We start from the raw sequence: 21,907 nt of genomic DNA, 5'->3' as shown, positions 1-21,907 counted from the left end.
TCTATGAGCTGTCCCAGGCCAAAAGTGTACATAGAGAAGAGCAGGGGTCCTAGGACAGAGCCTTGCAGGACACCAACAGAGAGGGAATGAGACGAGGAGGTGGTGCGAGAGTGGGAGACGCTAAACGTCCGGTCTGTGAGGTATGATGTGATCCAGAAGAGGGCCAGGTCGGTGATGTCAAGAGATGAGAGAGTTTGCAACAGAAGGAAGTGGTCAACAGTGTCAAAGGCAGAGGACAGGTCAAGGAGAAGGAGGACAGAGTATTGTTTCCTGGTTTTGGCTGTCAGTAGGTCATTGGTGACTTTGGTAAGGGCAGTCTCGGTCGAGTGGTGGGGTCGGAAGCCAGATTGTAGGTGGTCAAAGAGGGAGCAGGAGGAGAGGTGGGAGGACAGTTCTGAATGGACATGTTGTTCAAGTAACTTTGAGGCATACGGAAGAAGTGATATGGGGCGATAACTGGACAAGGAAGATGGGTCAAGTGAAGGCTTTTTGAGGATGGGTGTAATGGTAGCATGTTTAAAAGCAGAGGGGAAGACACCAGAGTTTAGTGATAGGTTGAAGAGATGAGTTAGGGTTGGGATAAACACTGTGGTGAGGTTAGGGATGAGGTGGGATGGGATTGGGTCAAGTGCACAGGTGGTCAGATGAGATTTGGAGAGTAGAGTGGAGAGTTTTTCTTCTGTAATGGTGGAGAAGCGGGTTTTGGGAGAAGAGGACCGAGCAGTTGTGTAGAGGGTCTGTGGGGACTGTGTAGTGAAGCTTTCCCTGATGTTGACTATCTTTTGTTTGAAATATTTGGCAAAGTCCTCAGCTGAGAAGAGAGGAGAGGGTGGGGGCGCTGGGGGATGGAGAAGGGAGTTAAAAGTGCTAAAAAGTTGTTTAGGGCTGTGTGAAAGGGAAGATATGAGAGATTAGAAGTAGACCTGTTTTGCATCAGCGAGTGAGGAGGGATTGCTTGTATGCAGTGAAATGATCTTTAGAAAGGGATTTCTTCCATTGCCGCTCAGCAGCCCTGGAAGTTTGTCTGAGTTTTTGGTCAGGTTGGTGTGCCAGGGTTGTCTGTTGATTTTTCAGGTTTTGTTGTGTGTGAGGGGGGCAACAGTGTCCAGAGCTGTACTTATTGTGTTGTTATATAGGGTGGTAGCAGCTTCTGGGTCTTGGAGGGAGCAGATGGTAGAGAGTGAGAGAAGAGAGTCAGAAAGCAAGTGAAAGTCGAGATGTTTAAGGTTCCTGCGGGTGTGTGTTAGTGTGTGGACCGGGGGAGCAGCAGAAGAGACCAGTGAACAGAAGGTGAGTAGGTTGTGGTCGGATAAGGGGAGAGGCGAATTAGAAAGGTTAGATAGGGAGCAGAGGCGGGTAAAGATCAGATCCAGAGTGTGACCATCTCTGTGGGTGGGAACTGAAGACCACTGTGATAGGCCGAAGGAGGAAGAGAGTGACAGGAGTTTAGAGGCGGCCGAGTCGCATGTGTCAATAGGGATGTTGAAGTCACCCATGATGATAGTGGGGATGTCGGCAGAAAGAAAGTGTAGTAGCCAGGTGTTAAAGTGGTCAAGAAAGATGGTGGCTGGGCCTGGAGGGCGGTAAATGATGGCTACTTGAAGGTTGGAGGGAGAGTAGATGCGAACAGAGTGTACTTCAAATGAGGTGAGCGTAATGGAGGGTGGCAGTGGAATTGGGCTGTAGGAGCAGGTGTCTGATAGGAGAAGACCAACTCCTCCACCATGTTTGCAGCCGGGGCGGGGGGTGTGAGTGAATTGAAATCCACTATAAGAGAGTGCAGCAGGGGAGGAGGTGTCTGAGGGTGTCAGCCATGTTTCTGTGAGACCCAGAAAGGAAAGGTTTTGAGAGATGAAAAGTTTGTGAATGTACGACAGTTTGTTACAGACAGAGCACGCGTTCCATAATGCTCCTGCAAGAGGAACCAAAGGAGCAGGGGTCAGAGGAATAGTTATTAGGTTTAAGGGGATGCAGAAATTTGTAGAAGGAGATTTGTAGTGGGACATGGAGGTGATAGTGGGGATTTGCTGAGGGGGTCCTGGATTTAGAGAGATATCACCAGCAGTAAGGAGAAGCAGAGAAAGTGTTAATAGATGAGAATAAGAGAGGGCATGAGGCGTGTGTGTGTGTGTTTGGGAAGGAAGTGTTTTATGTTGGCAAACAGGTTTGTGCAAGCGATCAGATGAGAAGGTAAAATGTAGGAAGAGATGAATAGTTCCTTGCTGGGTGAATGGATGTGGGGGTATTTCAGGAGGTGTTGGAAAAGTGTGAAGAGTAAGAGGAAAAATGTAAACATTGTTTGCATTAACTAGGTCTGTATTTACCTGTGGTCCCCTTCTGGGCCAATTCTGGTATAATTCAGTCTGTGCACTTAAGAGTGGCACTTGAGAGATGTGGCATTTGGAATGACCAAGGTCTGAAAAGACCTAGGACCTTAGATTTATACCACTCAGTGTTCAATCAGGCGTGACCAAGAGGGGAGGGGGCTACATATGGCCTAATCAAGGGGCACCAGATACAGGGGTGAAATAGTCAATGTAAACAAATACTCAATAAATCCAGCAGGGAAGGAGACATTAATGCTTCAGAAAAGACATACCAGGATTTAGAAGGAGAGATGAGAGGGTGTGGACAATATCAGACTGTGGAAAAGCTGGGTGCAGCAGTTAGGTACAATGCAGACATACCTGGAGATGAGAGAATTGGGTGATGGTCAGTAGGCAGTGATGACAAAGAGGATTCAATATCCATAATATTACATTCTGGTATAATTCAGTCTGTGCACTTAAGAGTGGCACTTGAGAGATGTGGCATTTGGAAATATATATATATATATATATATACACACACACACACACACTCCTCAACGTTGAAACACTCAAATTGTAACACCAAGAAGGAAAAGTTGTGGGATTATGGAAATTACAGGATCAAAAGATAAATGATAAAAAATGGAAACTAAATATTAAAAATCATCTATTTATTCAGCATTGACTATATCAATGTATGCTATCAGCGAGATTATTATTGGCTGTCTGAGGAATATTCTGTCACACTGAATGCATTTTTGCATGCATATCATCAATATTTATTACTGGCACCGGCAATTGCTGACCAGGTTGCTCACAGTAGAACAAGCAACATGTGGCCTTGCATTGTCCTGTTGAAAAACAGTTCCTTGGACACTTTGGAGAAATGGCTTTACCACTAGTTGCATGACCAAATCATTAACATGCAGAGCTGCTAGTGTACCTGAAATGAAAGCTAGCGGGGTCCAGCTACTGTACATTATGCTGCCCTACACCATAATCCCAGAAGTATGACACTGTGGTATTCACATGTGATGGACTCTTCAGAGTTGCCCACGTGGTCTCTAGACCAACCTCTGGCTATCATTGTTATGAGACAAAAGTGAGACTTATTACTGAAAAGAACAGACCTTAATTCCAGCTTGCATTGCTTTATTGGTATGCACAACAATAGCCTTAAAGAGTGGTGCCATGAGGTCAATGCAACACCTATAGATGGACATCTTTCTCATAGCCCAATGTCATGGTTTGTGTAGAAACTGTTTGATGCCCTAGGCTTGGGATATGATCTGATTTCACTTGCAATACAGAATAAGACAATTCGTCCATGCAGAGGTTCACCTCTGTGCACCTTATTCCAGTTCATCATTATTCATCATTGTTCTCCCAAACACAGGAATATGTAAGGTTGAACAGTGATGACATCTTGGCCTAGCCACCTAGTAATATTAGTGATAAACGAAAGTCTCTTCAAACTGAGAGGGATTCTGTTCCTCCCAGTTTGAGATAGATGGTGATAACTCGCACGTTAACTAACAGGAGACATCACACAATCATCTCATGTAACTTGATTACATTTTTTTTTTATTTTTATAAAACACTTATCTATCTATCTATCTATCTATCTATCTATCTATCTATCTATGTGTTTTATACTGATATTGTGTACTAAATTGATATATGATAAACATTAGGACTGATTATAATACAAATTGACACTTACAGTTGCAAGAAAAAGTATGTGAACCCTTTGGAATGATATGGATTTCTGCACAAATTGGTCATAAATTGTGATCTGATCTTCATCTAAGTCACAACAATAGACAATCACAGTCTGCTTAAACTAATAACACACAAAGAATTAAATGTTATTATGTTTTTATTGAACACACCATGTAAACATTCACAGTGCAGGTGGAAAATGTATGTGAACCCTTGGATTTAATAACTGGTTGAACCTCCTTTGGCAGCAATATCTTCAACCAAATGTTTCCTGTAGTTGCAGATCAGACGTGCACAACGGTAAGGAGTAATTCTTGACCATTCCTCTTTACAGAACTGTGTCAGTTCAGCTACATTCTTGGGATGTCTGGTGTGAATCGCTTTCTTGAGGTCATGCCACAGCATCTCAATCGGGTTAAGGTCAGGACTCTGACTGGGCCACTCCAGAAGGCGTATTTTCTTCTGTTTAAGCCATTCTGTTGTTGATTTACTTCTATGCTTTGGGTCGTTGTCCTGTTGCATCACCCATCTTCTGTTGAGCTTCAGCTGGTGGACATATGGCCTTAAGTTCTCCTGCAAAATGTCTTGATAAACTTGGGAATTCATTTTTCCTTCGATGATAGCAATCCGTCCAGGCCCTGACTCAGCAAAGCAGCCCCAAACCATGATGCCCCCACCACCATACTTTACATTTGGGATGAGGTTTTGAATTTGGTGTGCTGTGCCTCTTTTTCTCCACACATAGTGTTGTGTGTTTATTCCAAACAACTCAACTTTGGTTTCATCTGTCCACAGAATATTTTGCCAGTACTGCTGTGGAACATCCAGGTGCTCTTGTGCAAACTGTAAACGTGTAATGTTTTTTTTTGGACAGCAGTGGCTTCCTCTTTGGTATCCTCCCATGAAATCCACTCTTGTTTAGTGTTTTATGTATCCTAGATTTGCTAACAGGGATGTTAGCATATGCCAGAGACTTTTGTAAGTCTTTAGCTGACACTCTAGGATTCTTCTTCACCTCATTGAGCAGTCTGCGCTGTGCTCTTGCAGTCATCTTTACAGGACGGCCACTCCTAGGGAGAGTAGCAGCAGTGCTGAACTTTCTCATTTTATAGACAATTTGTCTTACCGTGGACTGATGAACAGCAAGGCTTTTGGAGATACTTTTATAACCCTTTCCAGCTTTATGCAAGTCAACAATTCTTAATTGAAGGTTTTCTGAGAGTTCTTTTGTGCGAGGCATCATTCACATCAGGCAATGCTTCTTGTGAAAAGCAAACCCAGAACTGGTGTGTGTTTTTTTATAGGGCAGGGCAGTTGTAACCAACACCTCCAATCTCATTTCATTGATTGGACTCCAGTTGGCTGACACCTCACTCCAATTAGCTTTTGGAGATGTCATTAGTCTAGGGGTTCACATACTTTTTCCACCTGCACTGTAAATGTTTACATGGTGTGTTCAATAAAAATATGGTAACATTAAATTATTTGTGTGTTATTAGTTTAAGCAGACTGTGATTGTCTATTGTTGTGACTTAGGCCTCTTTCACCCTTGCGTTGTCCGGATCCGTTGTGTACTCCATTTGCCGGAATTGCCCGCCGGATCCGTAACACCGCAAGTGAACTGAAAGCATTTGAAGACTGATCCGTCTTCAAAATGCGTTCAGTGTTACTATGGCAGCCAGGACGCTATTAAAGTCCTGGTTGCCATAGTAGTAATGGGGAGCGGGGGAGCAGTATACTTACCGTCCGTGCGGCTCCCGGCGCGTTCCAGAATGACGTCAGAGCGCCCTGACGTCACTCTGAAGCGCCCCGGGAGCCGCACGGACGGTAAGTATACTGCTCCCCCGCTCCCCACTACACTTTACCATGGCAAACAGGACTTTAGCGTCCTGGCAGCCATGGTAACCATTCAGAAAAAGCTAAACGTCGGATCCGGTAATGCGCCGAAACGATGTTTAGCTTAAGGCCGAATCCGGATTAATGCCTTTCAATGGCCTTGCGGCAAGTGTTCAGGATTTTTAACCGTAGCAAAAAGCGCAGCATGCTGCGGTATTTTCTCCGGCCAAAAAACGTTCCGGTCCGGAACTGAAGACATCCTGATGCATCCTGAACGGATTTCTCTCCATTCAGAATGCATGGGGATAATCCTGATCAGGATTCTCCCGGCATAGAGCCCCGACGACGGAACTCTATGCCGGAACAGAACAACGCAAGTGTGAAAGAGCCCTTAGATGAAGATCAGATCACATTTTATGACCAATTTGTGCAGAAATCCATATCATTCCAAAGGGTTCACATACTTTTTCTTGCAACTGTATAGATAAAATGCCAAACATAAAATAAGAAAGACCCATATATCGTATTAATTATGACATCAGCCCAAACACTAAGAAACATTTATGATCTTATAGTGCAATACTAAATAAATTTATTAATTAATATGAAAACACAAGAATTATAAATATTTACTGGTATGTAAATTGGATATGTTGGGATGGCTCACCCTCCAAACTACAAGGGGTGGGTGCTCCCTCTAAAAAGGTAACCCCAAGCCTTTGAAGAAAAACAAATATACGTATATATAAGAGGGGGACACCTACATCTAGATTCACACAGGACACTTAGCCAATATATTACTAAAATATTTATTTAATATATAATATATAACAGATAAGGTACCTAATTTATCACAGTAAAAAAGACATAAATACATATGTTAAAATGTTACCATACTAAGGGTTAAATGTGTACTTAATATCAGGTCTCGGTCATATATTCAATGCCTGATTGAAAGTTTCTGAGTTTGCAGCCGATAAGTTAATAAATACAGTCTCTGTAATGATCTGCGGTATTTCCAATATAAAAAGTTCCACTATATTACTGAGTGGTTATAATGTCTTTTTGGTTTGCTGCATATATTCCTTCACAGCTATAATTTAACTTCACAGCTATAGCTTTGCTGTTGCACTGTGGTTAATTGTAACAAGTTACTCACTTTTGGAAGCGGTGGAGTGATCAGATTTCCGTGCTTAGCGTGGCGTCCCACGTGTTTTCAGCCCAGGTGATCTTACCTCCGGTCGACTTTGGAGTGAGTGAGATGGATTTTCAAACAAGGAAACAGTCCATTCTGACAACGGGGTCGACCTATTCATAGTATATGTTGAATTATAAATCACATCTTTTTTTAGCAAAAGGAGGATAAGAAAAACTTCTCAAGGAAAAGGGTGAACAATGTACAAAAATATTAGGAAATGTTTCCCTCCTCCATTTTGTGCCATTTATTTCCTCTTTTTAAATTAAGATGTCATCTGGGAGAATGGATCTCCTATATGTCATGTGAAGGGGTCCTTATAGATTACTTCACAAGACATGGATACACCATTAGTCTACTAGACTCAATGTCTCCTTGAGCGTGATGTAATATGGACATGCTGTTTTGTGGTCATTGTTCCATTGAGGACATTACGCAAGTGTGACTTTTAGGCTTGAGTGAATCGGGTTTGGATTGCTCTATACGAACCCTATTAGTTTGAAAACTTTGTTTACAATATCTCCTCAGTAGTGTGCTAAAATGTAGATGAGTTCAGCTTCGGATTTTGGAACAGTAATTTATGTGCATAAATGAAGTGTAACGTCATAGACGCGAGACAAAGCAAGTTTCGCGTTATTTGCAGCAAGATTTTCCATGCCTCAGTGGAGACCATACATTTTAGCAAAACGAATAACTAGGTTCGATTGAATCGGGTTCGTATTGCTCTATCCAAACCCGATTCGATTGAACCTAGTTATTCTGCTTTCCTGGGACCGTGAGGGGTGCTTCCCCTTTTCTGCTACATTATGTGTGGTTTTTCTGACATGAATATATACTAGCCCATTAGACTCAATGTCCCCTTGAGCATCATGTCATATGGACACTGTTCTATCGAGGACACTGTTCCTGGGATAGCATGGGGTGCTTCTCCTTTCCTGCTACAATATGTGTGCTTTTGCTGACATGGATACATCACTAGCCCATTAGACTCAATGTCCCGTTGAGTATGATGTAATATGGACATGTGTGGTTTAGCAATATGACAATGTTTCCCTCCTCCATATATTAAATTTAGCTCTGTAGGCGGTTATACTGCGACTATATATTTACCCATATCCCTTTCCTCAGTACACCTATTGTGGTCTGTTGTACTTTCTATCCGTTGGCTTCTCCTCACAGATTCTCTTTTTTGATGCTGACAAGCACATATAGCCACCTCACATTCCCACACTACCAAAGCCGCAAAGCGTCACCCCCAGCTTTCAATCCAGTAGACTAATGCGGTGTCCACCACTAGCGGGTGTGGCCTACCACACACCCACACTTCCTATTGGTGCACCATCTTCTGATATCATTTGGGGGAAGGGTGGTCACCTTAACATACACGGCATGTGTCCGCACACGGCCGTCCTAGCACTGGCAGGCGACCACACAACATCTGTGGTGGTACACCATTGTTCTCATGATATGCTCGCTTTCTAATGTAATTCCTGTTGAAATGCCTGGCTTAATCTTAGGTGTAGAAATGTGTTGAATTGGCACTAAGAAATTCACTTCCTGAGATAGATAGTACCTCAGTTCCTCTTAGTGATAGGAGATAGAGGGAATTCTTGATGTTGTGAGAGCAGTGGTTGTATGGTACTAGAGTAGCTTGTGCTGCCGAGCTGCACATGCTCCTTGCAGCCTACACCTATACACCTAACAGGGGGGCTGGGTGGAGAGGAGTGGCTGGCTAGCACTCATTAAATACAGTAGCTGCACTGTCTACTACTCTATGTAGCCGAATACCGCTAGCCTGACTGTTACCTATAATGTCAGGACTGTACTTTTTCCTGCTTTTATCTTGTGTACTTTCTTTGTGGGCATTAAGCAGAACAGGTTTTTGAGTTAGCTGTATGTAGTGGCTGCATTGGTGGGCAAGTACAGTATCTGCTTTTGTTGCAGCCTCAACTTACCCTATGGTCTCTAGCTCACTAGTACTACCAGTGTTGTAGTACAACCAGTGTTGTTTGATTAATAAGTCTATCCCTTCTATTGCCCACACCTGGCGCACACACACAACACTTGTAGTTATAGGACTATTGGTCTGTTGACTGATTGAGTATATCCTGTCTGGCATCTCTAGATGTTTTCAAGTACCATCTTTCTGAATTACTGCTCCTATAGTACATGAAAAACCTACACAGAAAACAAGCCCACAACATACCCATAAAATATAATAAAGCTTTATTGTCATACAAAAGTAAAAATAATATTACTTAAAATCACATGATGCAAGGATAGGTGACAGAAAAAATGCCATCCAAGAACCACATCTTTATAAATGGGGATACTACAGCAATATAAAGATATAAATAATGGCTGAAGTACATCCACCGGGCAAACTCCCTGTAGTGTAACTAGATCCAAACCATTATTAGAAATAACTATGTCCAGTAATGTAGTAAAAGATATCTAACATCAATGTTCATCACTCACCCATATATAAAGGGGTCAAGGATAGGCGCTACCCCAACCCGCGTTTCAGCGTGCCTTTGTCTGGGGGTAACATCATCACTGTGAATAAACATGCCTGATAAACCCGCTCACACCAATAACAAAAGGATCCTATGATTATTAAAGTATATCCACCACTCTAATGTGATGGGTTGTCTCTCCAAGGGGCTTGCTTGTATCTATCTATAGGCACCTACAATGTAACCTTATATTTGATGAAAACCAAATTTTTCTGGATAAAAAAACATCTCATGCAAAGATGAGGGATAAACCCATGAATGCATATTAATGAGTTTTATCTGATCCTAAGGCTACTTTCACACTTGCGTTCGGGGTTCCGCTTGTGAGTTCCGTTTGAAGGCTCTCACAAGCGGCCCCGAACGGATCCGTACAGCCCCAATGCATTCTGAGTGGATGCGGATCCGCTCAGAATGCATCAGTTTGGCACCGTTTGGCCTCCGTTCCACTCAGCAGGCGGACACCCGAACGCAGCTTGCAGCGTTTTCGTGTCCGCCTGGCCGTGCGGAGCCAAACGGATCCGTCCAGACTTACAATGCAAGTCAATGGGGATGGATCCGTTTGACGTTGACACAATATGGTGCAATTGCAAACGGATCCGTCCCACATTGACTTTCAATGTAAAGTCAGGAGTCCCTATTAATATACCATCGGATCGGAGTTTTCTCCAATCCAATAGTATATTTTAACTTGAAGCGTCCCCATCACCATGGGAACACCTCTATGTTAGAATATACCATCGGATTTGAGTTAGATCGTGAAACTCAGATCCGACAGTATATTCTAACACAGAGGAGTTCCCATGGTGATGGGGACGCTTCACGTTAGAATATACTAAAAGAACTGTGTACATGACTGCCCCCTGCTGCCTGGCAGGTGCTGCCAGGCAGCAGGGGAAAGACCCTCCCCCCTTCCCTGTATTTAACTCATTGGTGGCCAGTGTGGCCCTCCCTCCCTCCCCTGTATTTAACTCATTGGTGGCCAGTGCGGCGGCGCCCCCTCCCTCCTCTGCATTTAACTCATTGGTGGCCAGTGCGGCGGCCCCCCCTCCCTCCCCTGTATTTAACTCATTGGTGGCCAGTGCGGCCGGCCCCTGCTCCCTCCCTCCCCTATATTTAACTCATTGGTGGCCAGTGCTGCCGCCCCCCCCCCCCCCCTGTTTTTAACTCATTGGTGGCCAGTGCGGCCGGCCCCCCCTCCCTCCCCCTTGTTTTTAACTCATTGGTGGCCAGTGCTATAAGCAATGCGCCGCACAGACCTTTCACTTACCAGTAGGAGGAGCAACCGGCAGGTCACAGACATCGCAGGTAAGTATAATGCTTCTAAAATTGCTAAGTAACCATGGCAGCCAGGAATGCAGTAGCGTCCTGGTTGCCATGGTTACCGATCGGAGTCCCAGTGATTAAACTGGGACTCCGTTCGGAACTCTCCGCTGCCACCAATGATGGGGGGGAGGGAGGGGGGGGCCGGCCGCACTGGCCACCAATGAGTTAAAAACAGGGGGGAGGGGGGGCCGGCCGCACTGGCCACCAATGAGTTAAATACAGGGGAGGGAGGGGGGCTGCCGCACTGGCCACCAATGAGTTAAATACAGGGGAGGGAGGGGGGGGGGGGGCTGCCAGGCAGCAGGGGGCAGTCATGTACACAGTTCTTTTAGTATATTCTAACTTGAAGCGTCCCCATCACCATGGGAACGCCTCTGTGTTAGAATATACTGTCGGATCTGAGTTTTCACGAAGTGAAAAATCAGATCTGAAAAAAACAGTTATGCAGACGGATCCGTTCTGAACGGATGCAAGCATTTGCATTATAGGAGCGGATCCATCTGTACAGACACCAGACGGATCCGCTCCTAACGCAAGTGTGAAAGTAGCCTTAGATAACGCATAGGGTTATACGTGTGTGTATATTAATTACAATATTAATGGTGCCATCCAGTAAAAAATAATATAAAGAGAAATAAATTAAATAAATCAGTAACCTCAGCTGTCACATGCCACACCTATTGTCATCATGGCTCTGTGCTGAGTGGCCATGCCAGTAGTATGGTACATGACTACTAAGGCCATGGATTGGCTGCAGCAGTGACATGCTGACAGCAATTAAACAAATTAAACAAAGATTGGAATCTGTTCTGCTGCTTGAACACACCCATGGACATAAAATCATACAAAATAAGACAGAGCTACATGGACATGGTTATGTGACCACAGCCCAGAATGGAAAATAGGATGAAAAAGGTAAAAGAAATACATTACAAAATTGCAGCTACAGTCATAAATAATTATCTTAAAGTATGTTGATAAAAAATGGAAAATCCTTTTAACTTTGCCATGTGTATTAGATTTATGACAACCAAACATGGCATTTTTGTTGGGAACAGCAAGGAAACTGTAAGGGGCTTTCCAACTTTTCCAAGTGACAAATGTCATAAGAGATATCTTTGTAAATTGGATTTCATCTGCCAGGTCATTTTGATTTCAGAGAGATAAGCCAATGCCAGAGGTGTCTTACAGCAGCTTTCTACCTCTCATTCTAGTGAGAAGACATACTTGCTTCACTGAGCCGAGCAGGCATGTTTATGAGGTTATGACTGAAATCTATCATATATATATATATATATATATATATATATATATATACAGGGAGTGCAGAATTATTAGGCAAGTTGTATTTTTGAGGATTAATTTTATTATTGAACAACAACCATGTTCTCAATGAACCCAAAAAACTCATTAATATCAAAGCTGAATATTTTTGGAAGTAGTTTTTAGTTTGTTTTTAGTTTTAGCTATTTTAGGGGGATATCTGTGTGTGCAGGTGACTATTACTGTGCATAATTATTAGGCAACTTAACAAAAAACAAATATATACCCATTTCAATTATTTATTTTTACCAGTGAAACCAATATAACATCTCAACATTCACAAATATACATTTCTGACATTCAAAAACAAAACAAAAACATATCAGTGATCAATATAGCCACCTTTCTTTGCAAGGACACTCAAAAGCCTGCCATCCATGGATTCTGTCAGTGTTTTGATCTGTTCACCAACAACATTGCGTGCAGCAGCAACCACAGCCTCCCAGACACTGTTCAGAGAGGTGTACTCTTTTCCCTCCTTGTAAATCTCACATTTGATGATGGACCACAGGTTCTCAATGGGGTTCAGATCAGGTGAACAAGGAGGCCATGTCATTAGATTTTCTTCTTTTATACCCTTTCTTGCCAGCCACGCTGTGGAGTACTTGGACGCGTGTGATGGAGCATTGTCCTGCATGAAAATCATGTTTTTCTTGAAGGATGCAGACTTCTTCCTGTACCACTGCTTGAAGAAGGTGTCTTCCAGAAACTGGCAGTAGGACTGGGAGTTGAGCTTGACTCCATCCTCAACCCGAAAAGGCCCCACAAGCTCATCTTTGATGATACCAGCCCAAACCAGTACTCCACCTCCACCTTGCTGGCGTCTGAGTCAGACTGGAGCTCTCTGCCCTTTACCAATCCAGCCACGGGCCCATCCATCTGGCCCATCAAGACTCACTCTCATTTCATCAGTCCATAAAACCTTAGAAAAATCAGTCTTGAGATATTTCTTGGCCCAGTCTTGACATTTCAGCTTGTGTGTCTTGTTCAGTGGTGGTCGTCTTTCAGCCTTTCTTACCTTGGCCATGTCTCTGAGTATTGCACACCTTGTGCTTTTGGGCACTCCAGTGATGTTGCAGCTCTGAAATATGGCCAAACTGGTGGCAAGTGGCATCTTGGCAGCTGCACTCTTGACTTTTCTCAGTTCATGGGCAGTTATTTTGCGCCTTGGTTTTTCCACACGCTTCTTGCGACCCTGTTGACTATTTTGAATGAAACGCTTGATTGTTCGATGATCACGCTTCAGAAGCTTTGCAATTTTAAGAGTGCTGCATCCCTCTGCAAGATATCTCACTATTTTTGACTTTTCTGAGCCTGTCAAGTCCTTCTTTTGACCCATTTTGCCAAAGGAAAGGAAGTTGCCTAATAATTATGCACACCTAATATAGGGGTGTTGATGTCATTAGACCACACCCCTTCTCATTACAGAGATGCACATCACCAAATATGCTTAATTGGTAGTAGGCTTTCGAGCCTATACAGCTTGGAGTAAGACAACATGCATAAAGAGGATGATGTGGTCAAAATACTTATTTGCCTAATAATTCTGCACGCAGTGTATATATATATATATATATATATATATATATATATATATATATATATATGAAAGTCACCATCCCTCCCACCCCTGCAGCTAGTTATTTTTGAACTTTCTTTTTTCAATCCCTGTCGGCTGAGGAGTGGGAGGGGGCGTGGACTAACCGGATCGGGGGCAGTCTGAGTGTGAGCTGCAGGGAGAAAGTCACCCTCCCTCCCACCCCTGCAGCTGACAGAAGTTGATTTTTACCTTCATTTTTTCAATCCCCGTCGGCTCAGGAGTAGGAGGGGGCATGGCCTAACGGCGTGGCTTAGCGGGACCTGGGGGCGGGGTTCGAAGTTTGTCTTTTGAGGGTGGACACATTGTGGCAGAGGGCTTCTCTGGGCTCCTTCTTGCAAGAGTGACGTCCCTCTGGGCACCTTACTGGCTCATTTGCATACCAAATAAACTGGATTTTCAGAGGATAAAAACATCTATTGCTGGAACAAAGGCACATCTGGAAATAAGGTACTAAGTGCTATTAGGCCATGGCTTTACTTCAATAGCAATTATCCTGGTGACAGATTTCCTTTAAAGCTCACCTATAACAGTGAAGAAAAATGGCTGGGTTGTTATGGAAACCTGGTGTAAAGCTGTGTGTGTGTGTGGCGACTGGCCTGCGACCTTCAATTTGCTGATAAGGGACATGTGACCAAGCTTCTATTGGCTAAGGAATTATTTGGGAATATCTCAGGAACGGTACGTCCTAGAGAGCTGAGACCTGGTCTAACACCTTCCCCGCACCTGATGTACCTCTGTGCCAACTTTCATGATTGTAAATGCGACAGTGCAGCTTCCTTTATTGGACATACATACATACACATACACTCAGCTTTATATACAGTTGCAAGAAATAGTATGTGAACCCTTTGGAATGATATGGATTTCTGCACAAATTGGTCATAAAATGTGATCTGATCTTCATCTAAGTCACAACAATAGACAATCACAGTCTGCTTAAACTAATAACACACAAAGAATTAAATGTTACCATGTTTTTATTGAACACACCATGTAAACATTCACAGTGCAGGTGGAAAAAGTATGTGAACCCCTAGACTAATGACATCTCCAAAAGCTAATTGGAGTGAGGTGTCAGCCAACTGGAGTCCAATCAATGAAATGAGATTGGAGGTGTTGGTTACAACTGCCCTGCCCTATAAAAAAACACACACCAGTTCTGGGTTTGCTTTTCACAAGAAGCATTGCCTGATGTGAATGATGCCTCGCACGAAAGAGCTCTCAGAAAACCTACGATTAAGAATTGTTGACTTGCATAAAGCTAGAAAGGGTTATAAAAGTATCTCCAAAAGCCTTGCTGTTCATCAGTCCACGGTAAGACAAATTGTCTATAAAATGAGAAAGTTCAGCACTGCTGCTACTCTCCCTAGCAGTGGCCGTCCTGTAAAGATGACTGCAAGAGCACAGCGCAGACTGCTCAATGAGGTGAATAAGAATCCTAGAGTGTCAGCTAAAGACTTACAAAAGTCTCTGGCATATGCTAACATCCCTGTTAGCGAATCTAGGATACGTAAAACACTAAACAAGAGTGGATTTCATGTGAGGATACACAGAGGAAGCCACTGCTGTCCAAAAAAAACATTGCTGCACGTTTACAGTTTGCACAAGAGCACCTGGATGTTCCACAGCAGTACTGGCAAAATATTCTGTGGACAGATGAAACCAAAGTTGAGTTGTTTGGAAGAAACACACAACACTATGTGTGGACAAAAAGAGGCACAGCACACCAACATCAAAACCTCATCCCAACTGTAAAGTATGGGGGTGGGGGCATCATGGTTTGGGGCTGCTTTGCTGAGTCAGGGCCTGGACGGATTGCTATCATCGAAGGAAAAATTAATTCCCAAGTTTATCAAGACATTTTGCAGGAGAACTTAAGGCCATCTGTCCACCAGCTGAAGCTCAACAGAAGATGGGTGATGCAACAGGACAACGACCCAAAGCATAGAAGTAAATAAGCAACAGAATGGCTTAAACAGAAGAAAATACGCCTTCTGGAGTGGCCCAGTCAGAGTCCTGACCTCAACCCGATTGAGATGCTGTGGCATGACCTCAAGAAAGCGATTCACACCAGACATCCCAAAAATGTAGCTGAACTGAAACAGTTCTGTAAAGAGGAATGGTCAAGATTTACTCCTGATCGTTGTGCACGTCTGATCTGCAACTACAGGAAACATTTGGTTGAAGTTATTGCTGCCAAAGGAGGTTCAACCAGTTATTAAATCCAAGGGTTCACATACATTTTCCACCTACACTGTGAATGTTTACATGGTGTGTTCAATAAAAACATGATAACATTTAATTCTTTGTGTGTTATTAGTTTAAGCAGACTGTGATTGTCTATTGTTGTGACTTAGATGAAGATCAGATCACAATTTATGACCAATTTGTGCAGAAATCCATATCATTCCAAAGGGTTCACATACTTTTTCTTGCAACTGTATTAGATATGGTCAGCCTTACAATAATATGCAACTTCAGGGTCTATTCCCATTCATAAACCCTAGTACATAAGCCCTACTGAGATCCTCGCCTCAAAAGAGACAATAAGAAATGCCAGCTACCAGTCTGGTAAACTTGGCCCGACCAAGTGATAATACATTTCTCCTACAATGATTGCTATAAGGCAAATTGCCAGACCCATGGCAATCAGATGGTCTGTGGTACTACTTTCTTTGAAGAAAGGGTTGGCCTTTAATCAGTTAGTGACTACAAAAGACAGTAAAACTATGTCTAAAGCACACTTTTTTTTACTCAATCTTATTATGGTTTTAATATTCATCACTTATATTTAGAGATGAGCGAATCAAAGCTGACGAAGTCGAATTTGTTCTGAATTTCAGGAAAAATTTGATTCTGAACGAATGCGAATTTCCTCGCGCTTCATGGTAACAAATCGCAATTTTTCCTAACATGGCGGCTAGCTGGATACAATGGCGGCTAAAATGGCGGCTACATGTGTGAGGACATGGGGCAAGGAACTCTGGGAAGGCGGAATGACCCATAATGCCATGCATGCAGCCAATCAGCAGCCAGCCAGCCCAGTGATGTCACAGCCCTATAAATACGGTGGCCACCTTAGAGTCTGCCATTCACCATCGTACTTTGTTCAGGGACAGATGTATATGCAGTTGCTAGGGAGAGTGAAAGAAAAACGAATTGCTAAAAAAATAATAATAAAGAAGCGATTTACTAGTGCAGGGAAAGGATGGTGAGAGGAATAATTTCACAAGCAGGGAGAGACGTGTGCAGATGCTAGGGAGAGTCATAGGAAAATCCTTATTGTGAAAAAGTGATTTACAAGTGCAGGGAAACATTACTTGGGGATCCAGATAATAATACAGCTCTGTCATTCGAGCAATTGGTTATTGGGGTGCAAGTGCTATGTTGAAAAGCCTTTAGTGGCTTTTATCTGTGGAAAAAGATAAATATATATGCAGGTCACTTTTGCTGTTATCTGCGCTGATATCATTTAGTAACCTATTTCCGTACAATACTAGAAATAAATATGCAGGTGACTTTTGTTGTTATTCTGCTAAAAGCGTTTATTGCCATATTTCACTCCAATACGAGAAAAATAGAAGCAGTTCACATTTGGTGTTATTTGTGCTAATAGTGTATATTGCCATATTTATACTTGAGTTATTTGGTCGGTTTTGGCCCCGTGACTGGCCAAATAAATGAAGTGTGCAGTGATTCTAATCGCGACGCCTGTCATCTGCATGTCATACTGACTGACAGTATTATTTCACTACCCCAGCACACTCCCTATGCGTGTTACTGCAACTCACAGTGTTCTACACCCATATAAAGGCTCTATGCAGCCCGGAAATAGCCATTTTTTATGTGATTCCTCGCAAATTAATTCGGATCAAAGCTAATTTTTTAGAAAAATTCGGCGAACCGGACAAATAGAATTTTTTAGAAATTCGCTCATCTCTACTTAGAATCAATCTTCCAAAAATATCAAGAGATCATGTCAGTGAAGCTGACATATTTTGTATGCTAATCTGTAGGATCATAAGAGATAGCTGCCTACTCAGTCACTTTTTTTAACAACATTGTAACAGAAGGACTAGAGCATTTGGTACCCACGTGTTCTTGGAAAAAGATCAAAAAGAGTCTTGGATTCATTTTAGTTTATACAAAACTGTATAAATACATTCATTTCTGCATCGTCACATAAAATAAGGTTACAGTTTTATCATTTCTTCAGTCCAGTAAAATATTCCTTAAGTTATTTTTTTCTCTGATGCACTAATATCTCTTCCAAGATTTGCATATCTCCATGGTAGAATTAGTAATGTATAATTACAATATGTCAAGTGTTTGAATTTCTTTTTATGGTACGGACAAACTTGTTAACTGTTTCGAGGATCCATCTGCTGCAAGGGAATTATTATATATACTGAACCTTTAAAATACAATATATAATTGTATGATATTGCTGGATTTCTCCTTGAGATTTAGAATTCTCCAGATTTGTCTTCATCTATTTTACACTAGAACTGCTACCTAATATTGATAAATGAACATTGGAAGATACGAGTTGTTCTGTACTTACAGATGCTATGAGATTAACTTGTATTGTAATGCCAGAGCAGTTTTAGTCATTGGAAGAGTGGGTGTAACTCTTAACCAATAATCTTGAGAGCTAACACATAATATCTGCTTTTGCTGTCTTCCCTCTCTCCACCCCCGTCAGTGAGTCACCCTCCCTCTCGCACTTTGATCAGTAAGAATAACAAAGCTATACAAAGTCGCTTTTATAAAAGGCACAGTTAGTGAGGATTTAATTTGCTTTATTGGATTAACCCAGACCATAAGATGATTTGGGATTTTATCTAACAACCTAACATCTTGTACCTATCATTCTCAAGGAAGCATTTAACTAAAATGGACTTTAAGAAGCAATGGGATGCTTGGATTTGGCAAGTATTATATGTTTTATCTGTTGGATATTTGGGAAGGGTCTGTGCTCAGTTACACTATTCCATTGTGGAAGAATCTGAGCCTGGAACACTTATAGGAAATGTGGCTTATGATCTAGGACTGAATGTTGAACAGATTTTTGAGAGGAGACTGAGACTAGGGTCTGAAGAAAGCAGGAGATATTTTGTATTTCGATTGGAAACTGGAGACCTGCTACTGAATGAAAAGATGGACAGAGAAAGCCTGTGTGGTCTCAGCTCAAGCTGTTTGTTGTCTGTAGAATTAATAATAGAGAAGCCTTTAGAGTTATTTCGTTTGTTCATTGAGGTTTTGGACATAAATGATAATTCACCTCATTTTATCAATAATGAGAGAATGATAAAAGTAGCTGAACTTGCTGCTCCAGGGTTGAGATTCCCTCTAGAAAATGCCATTGACCAAGATGTAGGCACTAATGCTGTGAATTCATATGAGATGAGTCCGAGCCAATACTTTTCACTGAATGTCAAGCAATTAAAAGACGGCAAGCTTTTTCCAGAATTAGTGTTAGAAAATGCTTTAGATAGAGAGGAAATAGCAGAACATCATCTTATATTGACTGCATTAGATGGGGGTCATCCAGTTAGAACAGGGACAACAAAAATAACTGTTCGTGTCTTAGATAACAATGATAACCCCCCAACATTTGATCAGCCTGTTTATAAAATTAGTTTATTAGAAAATATTATGCCAGGTACATTATTAATTAAACTTAATGCTACTGATATGGATGATGGTCCAAACAGTGAAATTGAGTATTCTCTAGAGGACCACAGTCGAAATTCAGCAGGGAAATTGTTCAAGCTTGATCCTCATACAGGAGAGATACATGTTCAAGGTAGGATTGATTTTGAAGATTCCAGTTTTTATGAAATCTATGTAAGAGCAAGAGATAAAGGTGTTCCAGTTATGGAAGGACATTGTGTCATTCAAGTAGAAATTGAAGACTCTAATGATAATGCCCCTGAAGTATATGTGACTTCCCTTGAAAACTCAATTCCAGAAAATACACCCATTGGCACAGTAGTTGGTCTGTTTAATATAATTGATCGTGATTCTGGCAGAAATGGAGAAGTGCACATAGACATACCACCGGGGATTCCTTTTAAATTTAAATCACTTGAAAATCATTATTCTTTGATCACAGATGGTGTTTTAGATCGAGAAATTAAACCTCAATACACCATATACTTAGTCGCTACTGACTTAGGCTTGCCACCAATGACCACTAAAAGAACAATTGTGCTCAATATCTCAGATATCAATGATAATCCTCCTGTTTTTTCACATCATTATTTTAATGCCTATATATATGAGAATAATGTTCCTGGTATTTTACTTTGTACTTTGTTTGCAACTGATGCAGATGAAGGTGAAAATTCCCAATTAAAGTTTTCTGTATCGGAAACCTATATCGCAGGTTCTCCAATATCTTCCTACATGTATATAAATGAAAATAGTGGCAACGTTTATGCACAGCGATCTTTCAATTATGAGCATATACAACTCTTAGAAGTTACAGTTTTTGTAGAAGATCAAGGGTCACCAAAATTGAAGTCAAATGCCACTCTTTATATATTTATATTAGATAAAAATGATAACCATCCGAAAATTCTGTACCCAGTTTTGACTAGAGAAGCCATTGAGCATCAAAGAATACCTCGCCCTGTGTCCGCAGGTTATTTGATCACAAAAGTAACAGCTGTAGATGCCGATTCAGGTTATAATGCATGGCTTTCTTATAGTATCTTAGAATCATCTGACCCTTCCATGTTTAAAGTTGCTCCACATACAGGAGAAATAAGAATGATGAGAAGTCTGCTTGAGTCTGATGAAAGTTTATACACAATTTTGGTTCTGGTTAGGGACAATGGGGATCCAGCCTTATCAAGCACAGCTACAGTCTACGTCTCTTTTGAAGAAGTAGTACATGATGAAACTCCTAAGTCACAAGACTATCAGACAGCTCACAACGAACCATCAGACATGACCTTATATTTAATAATCGCCCTTGTTGCTGTCAGTACAGTATCAGTCATCACATTCATTGTTTTGACAGTACGGTGTTTAAGGACAACTAATGACCAAAGTATCTGCAAATGCTTTGGTGGAAATGAAAGGAATGACTTCCAATGTCACCACCAACCAACTCTTCAGTTGACTTCAGATGGTACCTTAAAATACATGGAGGTTAAGACCTTGACAAGACCTACAAACCAATGTTATAGTACCTGCATTTCACCTGCATTAGAAAGAACTGATTTCACCTTCCTAAGGCCTTTGGATTTTCCTCAGCTAAAGGATATACTGAATGATGAGGAGTCCTTCTCCATAAATAGTGAGTTCAGCGATGTGATTCAGGTGAGGAACATTGACCAGCTTGCTTAATATTTCCTAGTGAAGTCCAATTCCTAATTTAATTCAGTCTTGCACTAACTGAATTCTATTAAATCTGTCGCATTGTACAAGCAGCCAAGAAGACTAAAATACCGTTTTGGGGGAAAAGATTCAGTATGCACAATTATACACAGGAAGCCGTGTCAGTTACTGCATATGGCTGCCCACTGGACTCATAAGTATAGAAAAGTAGGAATGAATAAAATTAATATTTGAACTAAATATTCCCCTATAAACTGTATAAAAATCTGTGCAAACACTATGTGCAATGTGACAGGTTCCTTTCAAGTCTATGATAAAATATAAAGAATGTATCTAGAATCTTGGCTACCATTGACTGATATTGTCTTTCTTTGAGTTCTGTTAAGATCATTTATAGCATTCAGAAGATAGACCATATTTGCTGTCTATATATAGAATAATGTATTTTAGTCAAAACTTGTTTTTATAGGAATATGTTTGTGTTAAGGAAAAATAATTTGCATGAACATGTATATTAATGTGTCACTTCAAAGTCAACTATGTTCTCCATTAAAGCTTTTACAAGGCTTGCTACTGGCACTGCTTAGAATGCGCTAAAGACATAATTAATATTCACTGTGACTCCATGCCACCGGCTGTCTAACTGTTTTAAAGGTGGATTTAGACAGCTATATAATTGGCCTGATTATCAGGAACAAATGTTCCTGTGAATGCTCTATCCCGACAATATGTC

At 41.6% G+C, this 21,907-nt stretch overlaps 2 protein-coding genes across 5 annotated transcripts in view; both read left to right on the top strand.

Annotated features, from left to right (window-relative positions):
* LOC121008577 (protocadherin gamma-C5-like) overlaps window positions 1-21,907 on the top strand; it is a 392,139-nt gene that overhangs the window by 60,693 nt on the left and 309,539 nt on the right. The window lies entirely within an intron of this gene.
* LOC120986758 (protocadherin gamma-C5-like) lies at window positions 18,721-21,183 on the top strand. Its single transcript, XM_040415470.1, has one exon. The coding sequence runs from the start codon at window positions 18,721-18,723 to the stop codon at window positions 21,181-21,183; it is 2,463 nt and encodes an 820-aa protein (XP_040271404.1).

This window comes from Bufo bufo, chromosome 1, assembly GCF_905171765.1.
Source record: "Bufo bufo chromosome 1, aBufBuf1.1, whole genome shotgun sequence".
NCBI lineage: Eukaryota > Metazoa > Chordata > Amphibia > Anura > Bufonidae > Bufo > Bufo bufo.
The sequence above is the reverse complement of the archived record's forward strand: the minus strand, read 5'-3'. Positions and strand labels throughout refer to the sequence as shown.

Coding starts and splice junctions, on each gene's coding strand:
- LOC120986758 (XM_040415470.1), top strand. CDS start 18,721: ATGGACTTTAAGAAGCAATGGGATGCTTGGATTTGGCAAGTATTATAT.